Source organism: Chiloscyllium plagiosum, chromosome 17, assembly GCF_004010195.1.
Source record: "Chiloscyllium plagiosum isolate BGI_BamShark_2017 chromosome 17, ASM401019v2, whole genome shotgun sequence".
In the NCBI taxonomy this organism is placed as follows: Eukaryota; Metazoa; Chordata; class Chondrichthyes; order Orectolobiformes; family Hemiscylliidae; genus Chiloscyllium; species Chiloscyllium plagiosum.
In genome coordinates, this window is record NC_057726.1 from 68672511 (window position 1) to 68688677 (window position 16167).

Consider the following 16167-nt stretch of genomic DNA (forward strand, 5'->3'; position numbering starts at 1 on the left):
ATTGCACTCTCAGTTACCTTACCCCCAGCCCACCCCCCCCTCCCATTTCTCTCTCCACCCCTCGGCTCACAAGCCTCATTCCTGATGAAGGGCTCTTGTCCGAAATGTTGCTCCTCGGATGCTGCCTGACCGGCTGTGCTTTTCTAGCATCATACTCTTGACTCTGGTCTCCAGCATCTACAGTCCTCACTTTCTCCCTGATAACCAAGCAGCTTCTTTCGCACTCAAACATTTGGGGAACTCCCACAATCTGTGTTCAGCAGCTATTACAGTAAATGAGACACTGTTTCTACATCACACTGACAGAGTAAATGGGCCAATGTAGTACAGTCTCTGTTAGATAATAACACCAGCTCAGAACTCTTCAAACCAGAGAGCTTGATATCCTGGTCGATGGGGTTACTGGCACCTTCACTATTGACCCTTTCCTCTTGACCTTGGGGAGCCATGAGATAGGTGAGGACAGGCAGGGGGAAAGCAGCTGGAGAATGCTGAGGCCTGACCCACTGAGAGGCCTGTGGGCCTACACAGCAGACTGAAGCCAATCTGAAGGGCAAACTCTCATGTAAAGAGGCAGCATGATTCTGAGAGAACTGTTCATCACTTTGGGTAGGGAGGGCAGCAAAGAATGAATAATGATTTACTGTCATTTGTACTCTACAATGAACAACACAGCAAAATACGGCGAAAAGCTTCAACTGTTGCCACAATCCGACACTATCTTGCATATTTTATGAAGAAAAAAAAAGACAAAGCTAAAAGATGAGGCGAGCACTGGATGATGATGCCAGGTATTGGGATAGTGGAACCATCGCTTTCCTCTGACCCAAAGACTGTGTGTCCCATAAACCAGTCAGTTGTGAAGGAGTTGCCAGAATTGATCATTAGGATTAGAGAGACAAAACAGCTGCTTGCATATGATTGGAGAGTGTCAGCACGACATGCTGGTAATCTGGTGATACAGATTTTGTAGTGTGTGACAGAGAAAAGGATTACAGTGAATCCTGTGTTTCCTGAGAGGTGGTAAACAGTGTTCCTCAGGGATTTGTCAGAGAACCTGAACTTTTCACAGTGAATATTATTAATAACAACTGTTTGGGAGGGATGGAGTGTTGTATATCCATGTGACACTAATTTCAGACTGATATCTTTTGATGCGACATGCGTTGATTGCATGTTCCTGTTACTAATGGCCCTTTTGTTCATTTGGTTTCAGATGATGGTAAGTTGTCCTTGGACGAATTTCGGGCCTTTTTCTCAGATGGAACCCTCAATGAAGAAGAACTGGAAAACCTCTTTCATACAATAGACTCCGACAACACCAAGTAAGGCAATCTCTTCCTTGTGTATCTGACTATTCCACTTGGGTCTCTGTAACATAAACTGAAAAAGGTGTTGCTGGAAAAGCGCAGCAGGTCAAGCAGCATCAAAGGAGCAGGAGAATCGATGTTTCAGGCATAAGCCCTCCTTCAGGAATGAGGAGGGTGTGCCAAGCAGGCTAAGATAAAAGGTAGGGAGGAGGGACTTGGGGGAGGGGTGTTGGGAATGCGATAGGTGGAAGGAGGTTAAGGTGAGGGTGATAGGCCGGCGAGGGGTTGGGGGCGGAGAGGTCGGGAAGAAGATTGCAGGTCAAGAAGGCCGTGGCAGCTTCCACCTATCGCATTCCCAATGCCCCTTCCCCAAGTCCCTCCTCCTTACCTATTATCTTAGCCTGCTTGGCACACCCTCCTCATTCCTGAAGAAGGGCTTATACCCAAAACGTCGATTCTCCTGCTCCTTGGATGCTGCCTGACCTGCTGCGCTTTTCCAGCAACACATTTTTCAGCTCTGATCTCCAGCATCAGCAGTCCTCACTTTCTCCTCTCTGTAACATAAAGACTATTCAGTCTCAGTTTCAGCCTGTGCAGGAGATAAATGTGTCACCCATCCTGCTTTTGGATAGCCTATTTAGGAACTTCATTAAGGGCGCAAAGCAATAAGGATAAGGTACATGGTTGGTGGCAACATGTGTTTGGCGATCCCAAAACAGGAGGATCAAGGTTAAACTGAAATGACAGCCTCAGATTGGACTTTGTCAATGGTTAGTTTTCAAGATATCCATGCCAATGATCAATTTAGTGTAGGGCATTTGAAAATAGAGATTGTGTCTTGCCAGTTTAATGTGGACACCTCATCAGTCGACTGAGCCAATATGGCAACAGCCTAATGCTGCTGGAAGTGACGTGAAGCACATTCAATAACAACTTTGAAAAGAGGAGCAGATAAATATTTAAAATAGAAAGGAAAACAATGGCAGAGTTATGGGGAAGAGCAGGGCAGTGGGAATAATCGCATAGTTCTTTCAAAGAGGCACATAGTGGGGTGACAGAGCCAATCCCTGAATTACTGGAAAAGATATTGAAATTTTTTTTTAACATTTGAATTCTACTATTGAGCTCCAACCGGTGTTTAATTGCCTGCCCTGTTCTCCCAGTCCTTTGATATAAAATATAGATGACCCAGTGTGACACACATTAGCGTGACTGCATTGGAGAGCTCAATGTAATTGAGTCTGTTCTCAGTATTTATTGGGCTGTCCTCACTTAGTGTCACGCTCTATTCTGCAAGTAGTGTTTACTTTATGAACTGTGAAAGATTGGGGTCAGGTAAAAGCATTATTTAAGCAATATTCTGTGTTGTTGTGGGTGCTGTGCTTGTCTGAAAATTAACTGCTGAGTCTCTATGTGGAGCCAATGTGACCAGCAGTTAACTCCATCAATGGTCTTACAGACAAAATTGTTTCAGAATCAATTCACTGACCCCGTTCTGTTATAGTTTTCGTTGTTGGGTGAGGCAGCTGTGGAGTCCCTCTGGTGATGTGTAATTAAGGGGGCAAATCCAGGCCAGTGGGCAGTACAGTTGGGAGGACTGATTCGATTGAATCCTTGCCACATTCAGTTGTGAATGATGGTGGACAATTACACAACTCACTGGAGGAGGAGGCTCCACAAATATCCCCCTCCTCAATGATAGAAGAACCCAGGGCAAAAGATAAGGCTGAAGCATTTGCAGCAACCTTCAGCCATGGCCTCCCCCCAGTGGTCCCCAGCATTACAGATACCAGTCTGCAGCCATTTCGATTCACTCTGCTTGATATTAAGAAAAGTTGGAGGTGCTGACTACTACAATAGGGCCTGACAACATTCCACAACAGTACTGAAGACTTGCAGGATTGTCTGCCAATGATTTCATAATGTTCACCATTCATGACTCCTCAAATACTGAAGCAGTTCATGTCAATATGCAATAAGATCTGGACAATATAATGATACTGGGTAGGCCAGTTAGGACTGAGGTGAGGACAAATTCCTTCACTCCAAGCATTCTCTCCTACAGAAAGCTGTGAAGGTCAAGACACCAAGGGTGGCACGGTGGCTCAGTGGTTAGCACTGCTGCCTCACAGCGCCAGGGACCTGGGTTTGATTCCCGCCTCAGTCTGTGTGGAGTTTGCACATTCTCCCCGTGTCTGCGTGGGTTTCCTCTGGATGCTCCACTTTCCTCCCACAATCCAAAGATGTGCAAGTTAGGCTAAACTGCCCATGGTGTTCAGGGATAGTGTAGGTTAGTTGCATTTGTCAGGGGTAAATATAGGATAATAGGGTAGAGGAATGGGTCTAGGTGGGTTACTCTTCAGAGGGTCAGTGTGGACTTGTTGGGCTGAAGGGCCTGTTTCCACACTCTATGATTCTATGAAATAGAGAATTTGCTACAAGCTAAAATTAACAATGGGAATGGGGAGAATGTGGAAGTCTGGCACTAAGATAGAGGATCATACTGAATGGCACAAAGGTCTCGTTGCACTAAATGACCCATCTTTGGTCCAGTTTTCTGTATTTCTAAACGTTGGCTGTGAAACACTTTGGGACATATTGGGTGGGGGAAGTTGGTTTATAGTTCCAGACTCACCCGCTGAGTTTTGGAGGTTGGTAACTGATTTGTGATGTGGGGAATTTAGTGGAAAGCCGAGCAACTGAGTTCCCCATGGCAGATGTAAGTATCTGTTTGTCATGGACCCAGAGACTGTGAGCTCAAACGCCGCTCCCATCCCCAGGTGCTAGAGCTCTGCTTATAAACCAGACATGACAGATGGGGAGAGGATCTCACTGATACTGAGCCAGGATTATATTGTACTGAATTCAGAACCTTCCCCAGCCCCTGATATACCTGAGCCAGGACCATCTGTGTCCATGGCCTGCTGGAGATCAAGGCAGTGAGTTCCTCCAGTACATATCTGTACACTGGAATCCGCAGTCACATCCAACCTGGGCTCATGTCGTGTACACAGCTACGGCTGGCTTTGAGAGAGTTATGTTCTGTGTCCGGTGCACATCTTGCAAGTAACCTGTACAGATGTCCACAGAGGTGACCTGTTATGTCACCCTGACTTGCCAGTAAGACCATCCACATTGCGATCCCAGCTCAGCTCAGACTCCGTCAACATAGGCTCTGCCACACAGACTGATTTTGAGGAGATCAGCAGGGCATGGATTTACAGAGTGCAAGTGCACAAAATGGATCAGAGATCCCAATGAAAGCTACTTTTATAATTATCCTCAATGGTGACAGAAAAGTGGAATGCTAAAGCTGGTAGCTGAAATGATTGGACAGTGTAGCAAGAACTTTATGGGGAGCTTGTTGTACAGTGGTAGTGTCCGTATCTCTGAGGTGGGAGACCTGGAATAAAATCCCACCTACTCCAGAGGTATGTCATAACACTTCTGAACATGTTGATTCAAACATACTGTATCTAGCCCCATGCTATCCCTGTCCTCGAAGGGTTTGATAAGGACAGTGTAGAGGAAGCTTTACTCTGTCTCAAACCAGTGCAGTACCTGTTCTGGGAGAGTAGAAAGAGCTTTACTACCAGTTTGAAAGAGTAGTGGGATCTTTACACCTGTGCTGCACCGGTCCTGACAAAGGACAGTTTTGTTCTTGCAGGTTTCCTCATCCCTGTGCAGTCCCTTGCCTTGTTTGTGTTGATCTTGTCTCAGTCCCTCTTGGTCTCTGTCTGTCTCTCTTATTCTGTGGATCATATAGGGTCTCTTTTCTCCCATTTCTCTGAAATCACATCATGATTTTGTCATGGTTTGATCTCACTGTCTTACCGATTGCTGTTGTACTAAAATTGACACTGACCAGGTGCAAAGGCTCCCATGCATAAAGTTGCTGTGAGTTACAGTCAGTTTCACACAAGTAAGATTGTAACTAAAATGCCTTGTCCTCTTTGCATCATTGATTTGCTGCAGACCTGCTCTTACCACTCGATGTAACAACACAGATCATCAGAACACAGCCTGTGAAGTGTGAAACCAGTTAGCCCTTTGAACAGTAACCATGCCCACATATTTTAATCTTCGATCTCCCCTAGAGTGAGCTTCACATAGCAGAAAGACGTGTTCTTGTTTCACAATCTTTGATTGTTTCATAACACCAGGTTATAGTCCAACCGGTTTAATTGGAACTTGGTGTTGCGTGATTTTTAACTTTGTACACCCCAGTTCAACACCAGCATTTCCAAATTTTGACTGTTTCACACTGCTTACAGCCAATACCTTTGAAGTATTGTCACTGTAATGCTGCAAGTGCGGCTGCTAATTTGTGCACAGCTAGGCTCCCGTAAACAGCAATTCTCTCAGCTCCTAATCATGTTGTGATTTTGATTCAGGGTTAAGTATTGACCAGGACTTGGGGACATCTCCCCTACATCTTCTCTGCCCAATGACTTGCAGTGAGTTGACAGAGACGAAACATGACCTTGATATGACGTGTCAAGCAAAAAAGACAGTGCCGTTGACAGTTCAGCACTCCCTCAGTGTAGCACTGGGAAGGTCACCCAGCTGCTGTGGTTCTGTTCGCCGAGCTGGAAGTTTTTGTTGCAAACGTTTCGTCCCCTGTCTAGGTGACATCCTCAGTGCTTGGGAGCCTCCTGTGAAGCGCTTCTGTGGTGTTTCCTCCGTCACCCAGCTCTTGTGCCTCAGCCATTGTTGTGGAACTCGAGGACAGAAGTTGACAGTCGCATTGGGATTGAGAATGTTTACCCGTTGGATCAAGGATTGTGAATTTGGACTTCATGGCTCATCCTGGCATTGAGGCCAGGAGGAGGAGAAGGAGCTGTGTCCCAGATGTGTATTGGAACTGAAGGCTACTGCTGTCTTCATGGTGTCTTAATGTTGTGGGACTATGCTGGGGCTGCTTGACAGTCCACTGTGGGCACCTTTAGCCTGTTGACTGTAAGTAACCAGACCAGACAGTTACAATTTGCAGCATCAGGTTCGATCCAAGTTTTAGGCCTCATTGTTTAAACCGAATGGTATAGCTCCAAATTTAAGATTAGAGTGGTGCTAGAAAAGCACAGCAGGTCAGGCAGCATCCGAGGAGCAGGATTCCTGTATTCCTGCTCCTCGGATGCTGCCTGACCTGCTGTGCTTTTCCAGCACCACTCTAATCTTGACTCTGATCTCCAGCATCTGTAGACCTCACTTTTGCCTAGCTCCAAATTCTCCTAGTTATGGCAAATAATCCACTCCCTGACAGATACAAGGACATTTGAAGTTCCCCTTTAAAACCCAGGATGATTTTTCTGGAGAAAATCATGTTAGCATGCAGTACAGCAACCTACTGCTTAAAATAGCATTGTTGCTACAGCAACCACTTGAGAGACACTGAACATATTAATACATACTGCTGGATGGTCGTGCTGTAGTTGCCAACTTGACCTGTTTTATCGGTTGGTTGAACATTCCCCATAAGAATAGAGTGGATAGGAGGAAGGAAAGATGAGAAAATAAGGAAGGAATGGGCCTGTTGGTGACTGACTGCAATCTTTTACTTTTGGTATTGGAGTCAAAAGTCAGATTCTAATATTCTGTCACATCAAACTGAAAGTAATCTTGCTGGTCTGTCGATGCGTTGAAGTAATAAATGTATTTCTCTCTCCTTGTCTGTCTTTCTATCTCCCTTTTTGTTTGCTGCAGTCATGTGGATACTAAGGAGCTTTGTGGTAAGTCAGAGAATCCATGTCTCCCACTGTTAGGGTAGCAGCTTAATCAGGACCAAAGGGCCTCTGTCTAGTGATAGTCAATGTATGTTCACAGCAAAGACCTGAATTCAGACACCCAACCTGCTGCTGTAAATGTGTGAGCTTTGTCTCCTTCTATTGGCCATACTGCTCAACTAGAGAGAATCCACAACACCCAAGGCCTTTAGGAAAACCACCGGTGCCATAACATACCTCGATCTTGCTGGCTGCGTCAGCTGCAGTGTTGGTGAAAGTGATGTCAGTCTAGGATAGGCTTCTTTCTAACAGCGGAGACTGGGTGACACATGCCCACTACTGGGCCCCGATGTACCTTACCCCCTGTGCCAGTGCCAGGCCTGCCCACTCACCTTTGAAATTAGGTTGGCATCCCTCACCGGTCAGAAATACCGTTTCTTTGAACTACATTTGATGTGTCACTGAATTGTGCCAGTTTTATAATTGGCACTGAGCTGCACATTAAACTGCGACATTAAACTTCCATTGTTGAGTGGACTCCTGAAATTGGCACTACACTTCCAAAACTGAGCTCAGACAGCAGGCAGTATCTGCGAGGCTTGGGATTCAGAGCTGGAGCTGGAGCTGGAGAGAGTGCAGTCTCCTCTATTCTCAGTCACACCATTCTCCCTGAAGCATTGAGGTCGACAGATGTATTGGAATCTGCTCAGAAGTCAATTTGAAAGTTTCTTATTTAAATGTTGCTCTCTGCAGTTTTGATTTTGAAAACCTGTTTTATGGAATTTACGAAATTGTCTCGTCCACATCCATATCAGTCATCGAATCACAGACTAATGACAGCCTGTTCTCACTGCAGGCACAGCCTCAGGGTAATAAGTAGTCTATCCTGGGGATTAGCTTGACTCGTGCAGACATAAGTGAGCTGGTTAATATTTTTTACAGGGCAGAAGCAGATCTAAAAGGTCTCGGCTGGTGTTCCTACTTCTGTTAACTTAGTTCATCAAAATATCGATCGACCAACTCTGCCTCAAGCACTGTTCATGCTTCATTTTTAATGCATCCATTGCTATTCACATCAACTTTCCTTTGTTGTAGGTAGTTCTACATTCTCACATTCTCTGCAGAGAGAGAAGTTTCTCGTGAAATTTATCCTGAATTCCCCACTGGATTTAATAGTGACTTGCTGATGTTATGCTCCTAGTTCTATTTCTGTTCGCAAGTGGAAACATCCATGCCTTTCTTGTCAAACCCTTTGCAAATCTGGAAGTCCTCAAGATCACTCCTCAATCATCATTTTTCGATAGAAAAGCCAGTTCAATCTTTCCCCATAGCTATAATCTCCCCATCCTGTTATCACTCTCGTAATCTCCTCCCTTTCCCAATGTCTCTATGTTCATGTTTCTAATATAGACACTAGAATGTTCACCGTATTCTGAATGTGTCCTTACCAAGGTCTGAGGCAGGGCTAATGTAACATAACTGGTTTCCAATTGCATCCCTTCCGATTATGATAGGACACACACACAGACACTCACACACACAGACACACACACACACAGACACACACACACAGACACACACCACACACAGACACACACAGGCGGACACACACACAGACACTCACACACACAGACACACACACACACTCTCACACACACAGGGTTCGTTCATAAACAGGTGGAGTCCATTCGGTCACTCAAACCCCTTTTCCCATTCAGTAAGATCCTTGCTGATCCTCTACCTACACTCTGCTCTCCCACACAAACTAAGGCTCAGATGCAGACACAGACACATACTCATTCAAGATACACATACTCAGGCACAGACAGACACAAGAATACACAGGTACAGCCAAACACATTCAGACATAGACAAAAACAAGCGCACAGATACAGACATACACTCAGACACAGGTAAATGCAGGCACACTGTTGGATGCAGACACACATACACAGATACACATGCATGTATGAGCTGTTGGTTTATTCTGGTTCTTGCATTGTATTTTCGCAAAGTGATGAGGATTTTATTAGAATCACAGTAAGATAGCTTTCAGGAATGGAGGCGTCAGAGAATCCCAGTCAGAATCTTCTATCACTTCCTCTTTCAGAGCTGCTCATGCACCTGCTCCCAGCTACTCAATACCTTCAGTTAAAAATAAAAACTGACAGCAAAATGTCACTAAACATTGTGACCAATATTAACATCAGCGCTCATCTGACTGCACCCAATAACTAACCTCAGTCCCACATGCAGACAAAAACACCACCGATTCTGATGTGCACATATGGACAGACACAGACAAAAGCAAACGCAAACATACACACAGACACTGATATAAATAAAATCACACACAGAGGCAGACACACACAAACAAAGCACACATAGACAAATATGTACACATACGCATAGCTCAAACACACAGACACAGACGTAAAGAGGCACTGACACACAAACATACATATCTGCACACACAGGTCAGACAGAGACAGGTGAACATACAAACACTCAGATAGGCAGAGACTAGCACACACATACATACACACAAAAACACACTGACACACATACAGAGGAACAGACGTACACTGACAGACGCACACAAAGACACACACACATGACACAGAGGCAGTCTGACATACAGACACAGACCCAAGCCACTCACACTCAAATACAGACATGCACACATCAAAACTTTGCTCATTAAAAGCAGAGTTTGAGTTCAATCACTATCCACTTACATACGGTTACCCTGAACTGAATTACTTTGTCTACTTTAATCACAGAGTCTCAATGGTCAAAGTCACTGACACCCCCACCACACAAGCTCACAGATCCCAAACCGAACACAGTGAGACCGGCCACTTATAGACCCCCAGACCCTCTCACTGATACCCATTCTGCTGTCTTCCTGAATCTTCTAGCCCCCTCACCCTCATTTATGTGTATACCCATTTACACCTCCAACCCCCTCCCCGACCTCTCTATCCCCAAGTCAGTGATCCCTCCAATTCACTTCACTCAATCCCTGGAACCAGTGACCACAAACACAAGTGAGGGTGAAATCTGCCTGTTCCCAGTGAAGCACAGGGAACAGGCACCCACATCCTCAACAAGACCTTTACTGCAGTTCCATCGCACGCTTTGCTTCTTACACATTCAAAGATGCCTCACTGAACGAGATCAGAAAATGCGTGAGTGAGTGAGAAGGACAGGGTGACAGTTCAACAGAGAGCGAGGGAGTAAACAGATTGGGTTCTGAGAGATTGGGCTATATGTCTTTAGTTGTGTTGAACTGTGTGGCACAAGAGAAAGGAGGAGGAGCCAAATTGTAGCTTCCAGGGAGGATCGGGACACAAAGGGCAGGGCAGACATTGGAGCAGGTGGATTGGGTCTGGGATATGTAAAGTTAGATGAGCCTGTGTGTCAGGGAGTGGGGCTGCTGGCCTATCAGTCAAGGTGAAGGAAATGAGGACACTTTAAGGCCATGTCAGTGTTATGTGCTTGGATATTGGGTCCAACTCAGTATGTTAGAAGCCAGTCCTTACAGGGCTTTAGGTTCATCCGCAATAACTACCCTCAGGGACTAAGATCCCAGACTGTCTGCAGGACCTGCTAAACCTGTGTGTTTAGTCATGTCCCATTGTGAGGTAAGGACAAAGTCTAAAAATGTGCAGATTAGACCATACTAAATTGCCCATAGTGTCCAGGGATGTGCAAGCGCGCTGGATTAGCCAAGGGAAATGCAGGATTACCCGGATGGAAGGAGGGGATATGTCTGGTTGGGATGCTGTTCAGAGGGTCAGTGTGGACTCGATGGGCTGAATGGTCTACTTCCACACTATCGGGATTCTACGATAACACTAAAGATTGACCGCGAAAAATTTGCAACAACCTTCGTTCTGCCTTTGTGTCCAAGGAGTTGGGCAGAAAGGTAGTGGCTGTGAGGAGGAGTCACCTCGTTTGTTCATAGTCCACCCCCTACCTGCTGCATTGCCAGCAGACAGTGAGGTCCACAGATGACAGACTTCCCCAAGCATTGCTGAGGAAGGATTTATTTTGTCAAAGTGTCACTCACCGGGACAATTGTCAAGAATGCTATTTCATGGGGAAAATCAAAACTGGATGAGGGGGGAGAGCTAGTTGGTTGGCAAGTGGTCCCTAATAGCACATCCCAGATGGCCTCCTTCTTCCAAGATCTCAATTCCCCCTCCCACATGATCGATGATGCCCTCCAGCGCATTTCCTTCACTTCCCGGACCTCCGCGCTTGAACCCGAACCTTCCCAACGCAACAAGGACAGAACCCCCGATATTCACCTTCCAGCCCACCGACTTCCGTATACATTGCATCATTCCCCCGCCACTTCCACCACCTACAAACAGACCCCATCACTAGGGATATATTTCTCTCCCCACCCTATCAGCGTTCCGGAGAGACCATTCCCTCCACGACTCCTATGTCAGATCCATGCACACCCACTCCCCCGCCTCCCACCAGCCATACCCCACTCCTGGCACTTTCCCTTGCCGCCGCAGGAAGTGCAAAACCTGCGCCCACCCTCCCCCTCATCCAAGGCCCCGAAAGATCCTTCAACATTGGACAGAAATTTACCTGTGCCTCCACCAATGTCATCTACTGTATCTGTTACACCCAATGTATGGTCTCCTCTACACCGGGGAGACAGGATGCCAACTTGCAGATCATTTCAGAGAACATCTCTGGGACACCCGCACTAACCAACCCCACAGCCCCGTGGCTGAACACTTTAGCTCCCCCTCCTACTCCACCAAGAACATGCAGGTCCTGGGCCTCCTCCATCACCAAACCCTTACCACATGATGCCTGGACAAAGAACACCTCACGTTATGTCTTGGGACACTGCAATCGCATGGGATTCAAGTGGATTTCACCATATTCCTAATTTCCCCTCCCCCTACATTATCCCAGTCCCAAGCCTCCAACTCAGCACTGCCCTCTTGCCCTGTCCTTCACCTTTCCCATCAATCTGCTCCACCCTCCTCTCCAACCTATCACCTTCTTCCCCACCTTCATCTACCTATCGCATTCTGAGCTACCTTCCCCCAACTCCATACCCCCTCCCATTTATCTCTCAGCCCCCCCAGCCCACTAGCCTCATTCCTGATGAAGGGCCCGAAATGTCGATTGTCCTGCTCCTCGGATGCTGCCTGACCTGCTGTGCTTTTCCAGCACCACACTCTCGACTCCCCTTTAATGGTGTTCATCCAAATGGTCCTGATGAGTGTGATGTGACACGTTTTGACAAAATTGTGTAGTTTTCCAGCAATTCTCAAGTTCTCTGTCTCCCTAAGATTCAAATTGGCCACTGGCATTTCGAATTTGAATTCCAGTCGGACAAGCAGAGAATCATGGAAGCGGGGCATAGTTCCAATTACATAAGGAATGGTATATCATTGACAGGATTCAGCTCAGTGACACAGCACTGTGTAGGAGTGAGGCACACAGCACAGAGTGAGAATGGGATGCAGTATTGTCCAGGCTGTGGGCCTAGTCCATCATTGCTCTACATGTTATTCATGTTCAGTAGATTTGTGGAAGGTTCACTCTGAAGGAAAGGAATTCTAATTTAGCCCTGGGCCCAAGGAATGTAGGGTAAGGTGGAGAGTGAAAGGTGGCATGAGGCACAGCCAATAACTGGGCCACAGCTGACCATACCAAGGAAGGTTTGTCCCTGCATTAGCACAAACAAGGTACTGTGGCTGTTCGAGACTGAAAAATAAAATGTTGCCTCATCTCCTGATGGCTCCTCTATGTTGTATTATCGTGACCCTCTCCCTCCATTCAGAACTTGCAGTTCCCACCTCAGCCAGTAGGATTGTTGATGTGTCAATGCTGCATGTGCTTCCATTGGCCTTGAACCCATCACCCTTCATGCCAACCCCAATCGAAATTGAATGTTGCCAGCGATTAATTGGCCTAGCCCTTAGAAATCCAGCGAGACATGCCAGAGGCTTATGGGTGAAGTTGCAACAGGGAACTGAAAAACATAAAAATGTAGAAAATAGCAGCAGGAGTAGACCATTCGGCCCTGAAGCCATTCAGTAGGATCATGGCTGATCATTCAACTCACTACCCTTTTCCCATTTCTTTCCCCTTTGATTCCTTTAACCCTAAGAATGATGTCTAACTATTACTTGGAAACATTCAATATTTTGGCCTCAACCGCTTCCTGTGGCAGAGAATTCCACAGGCTCCCCACTCACTGGGAGAAGAAATTTCTCCTCACCTCAATCCTAAGTGGCCAACCCAATATCCTTGGAATCCTGATCTAGGTCAGCGCACTGCTAGGTTACCTCAGCCCCAGCAGTGTAAGGGAGTTACATTGACTTCACTCCCTGGAAATGTGGTGGAGGCAGGGTTAATTGAGACATTCAAAAGGGACACTGGTTGGTTATTTGGTGAGTAATAGTGTGCAGGGACATGGGGAATAAGCAGAAACTTAACACGAGGTAATGGAACTGCCCCCTACCCCCTACTGCAGACATGATGATCTGAATGGCTTCCTTCTGAACCATTACAATTCTTTGATTGCACAAGGAGAAAATAAAAGCAGAAGCATTTGGAACGAAGCTCCTGTTTGGAAGTTGTCTCGTATACCTGGAAATGGAACACTGATTCACACCAGGACCCCCCATTTTCAAGTTCTTAGGCTGGGGCCATTTTCCCTGGAGCGTCAAAGGCTGAAGGGTGACCTTATGGAAGTTTTATAAAATCATGAGGGTCATAGAGAAGGTGAATAGCCAGGGTCTTTTTGCCAGGGCAGAGGAGTCCAAAATTGGAGGGCATAGGTTTAAGATGATAAAAGGGAGCTGAGGGGCAACCTTTTCACACAGAGGGTGGTGCGTGCACAGAATGTGCTGCCAGATGATATGGCGGAGGCTGGTACAATTGCAACATTTAAAAAATGTCTGGACAGGTACATGAATAGAAAGAGTTTAGAGGGATATGGGCCTAATGCAGGCAAGTGGGACGAGTTCTGTTTAAGAACCTGGTTGGCATGGACGAGTTGAACCAAAGAGTCTGGTCCCATGCTACATGAGCCAACAACTCTTCTTCTGGTATTTTACAGTTTTTCGTTCCCCCTCAATCAGCTCGGATTTTCCAACCCTGATACCCATTCTCAGCCCCTTCTGTGAGTAACCGCGTGTGTGCTAACAGAGGACAAGGAGACCCCCCCACGCCCCCGTGAAGTGCACCCTCATACCAGCCGTCGCCTTAAAACATTAGAAAATGTTGGAGGAACACAGCAGGTCTGTCAGGACCTGTGTCGAGAGAAACAGAAGTAATGTTTCAGAGGGATGGCCTTCCATTACAACTCCATGCTGGCAAATACCTCAAGGGCACTTCATTTCTGAGGCCATTCAACCTTTGTTCTGGTAAGCGAGAGGTGCTCTGGTATCCCAGGGACGGTCAGCACCCTTCGGTGAAGAATAGCAGAACACCACTTGTGAATGATTGCTCGATGACATGCTCAGTTACTGGAGTGAAGACCAGACCAAACCATTAATGCCTGTTCTGCTCTCCCTCCCTCTAGATTACTTTGCCTCACACATGGGAGATTATGAGGATGTACTTGCCTGTTTGGAGACCCTGAACCTTTCAATTCTGAAAGCAATGGACTACACCAAGAAGGTGAGGTGTGTGTCTGTGTGTGTGTGTGTGTGTGTGTATCTGTGTGTGTGTCTGTGTCTATGTGTGTCTGTGTGTGTATCTGTGTGTGTGTTTGTGTCTGTGTGTGTGTGCATATGCACATATCCGTGTGCGTGTCTGTGTCTGTGTCTGTGTGTGCGTGTGTATATACGCACATATCCGTGTGTGTGTCTGTGTCTATGTGTGCGTTTGTATGCACGTATCCATGTGCGTGTCTGTGTGTCTGTGTGTGTATATATGTGTGTGTACTTTCCATGTTCCAGTTGTCTTGTGTCATATTTAAAAGGCAGTTGGACTTCACATCAGGAGTCTTCTTTCAACTTTCACCCAACTGGGACATAACAGAGACCAGTTGGAAAGCGCCACCATCCTTTATCAGTGTCTCCTTTGACCTTTTCCTGAAGGTTTTCTAAGGCAAAAGGGAAGTTCTTCTCCCTGCGGATGGCAACAAAATCAAGGCCATCCTAACTGATAAAGTCAGCAGTACAGAGGTAGCTGGGGAGGTCAACGTTTAGGAGAACCTCGCTTCAGTGCCCCTAAAGGATATGATCTGCTGCACACAGTCACAATTTGTACCACTGTCTACTCAATGCTTCATGCTCCTATGAATGTGAATTTGCATTGTAAGGTTACCACGAGTAAGGCTGGCACACACAAAATTGGGGGTCAGACATCTCCAACAGCTGCTTCATGTCAATCAATGTTTGCCATTTCATTGCGCTGGCCAGTGTAGTACTGATGGCACCTGAGTGATACTGATCAACATAAACAGGCTTCAACCCTAATATTGTAAACGTCTGTGGCAAAAATAACAATATTTTTCTGAGGGATCCAAGTTAGTAAGCACACTGACACCCATCAAAGCTTGGAGGATGAATCCACTTTGCCAGGTTCAAAACTCATATGTGTGATCAAGTTTGTGAACAGATATGTTTTTTAGTGAACTAGATTCCACTGTGAGTGTAACTGCTAATGAGTATTCATAACATGCTAATTAATGCAAAACAGGAACCTGAACAGAAATATGGTCAAGAAACCAGGCCCAGCTGAAACGTTCCAAAATTTGAATAGCAAACTTATCCCTCCAGTTAGGAAAATGAAATTTTGACTCCTGCTCATTTAACATGCACCATAAATTCTTCTAAAAGATCCCAGACAAGTGGGGAAAATTGTGTACATCAAGGGAGAGACTTTCTCACTGTTTCTAACTCTCTTTCTCCTTCTTAGATTTTCTCTAGATCTACAAGTTTTTCTTCTCTGCAATCTTCGTGTATTTGTGTATCTGTGTGTATGCGAGTGTGTGCGTGCGTCTGTGTGTGTGTGTCTTAGAGTGATAGAGTTTTACAGCATGGAAACAGACCCTTCGGCCCAACCTGTCCATGCCGATCAGATATCCCAACCCAATCTAGTCCCACCTGCCAGCACCCGGCCCATATCCCTGTAAG

General features: G+C 46.1%; 1 protein-coding gene across 2 annotated transcripts in view; it reads left to right on the plus strand.

Annotated features, from left to right (window-relative positions):
- Nucleotides 1-16167, plus strand: part of necab2 (N-terminal EF-hand calcium binding protein 2) — a 155137-nt gene that overhangs the window by 56315 nt on the left and 82655 nt on the right. For both annotated transcript variants that reach the window (XM_043707376.1, XM_043707377.1), the window contains exons 3-5: nucleotides 1217-1325; nucleotides 7014-7039; nucleotides 14607-14704. In XM_043707376.1, the coding sequence (XP_043563311.1) occupies nucleotides 1217-1325; nucleotides 7014-7039; nucleotides 14607-14704 (233 nt within the window). The remainder of the gene's footprint in view (nucleotides 1-1216; nucleotides 1326-7013; nucleotides 7040-14606; nucleotides 14705-16167) is intronic.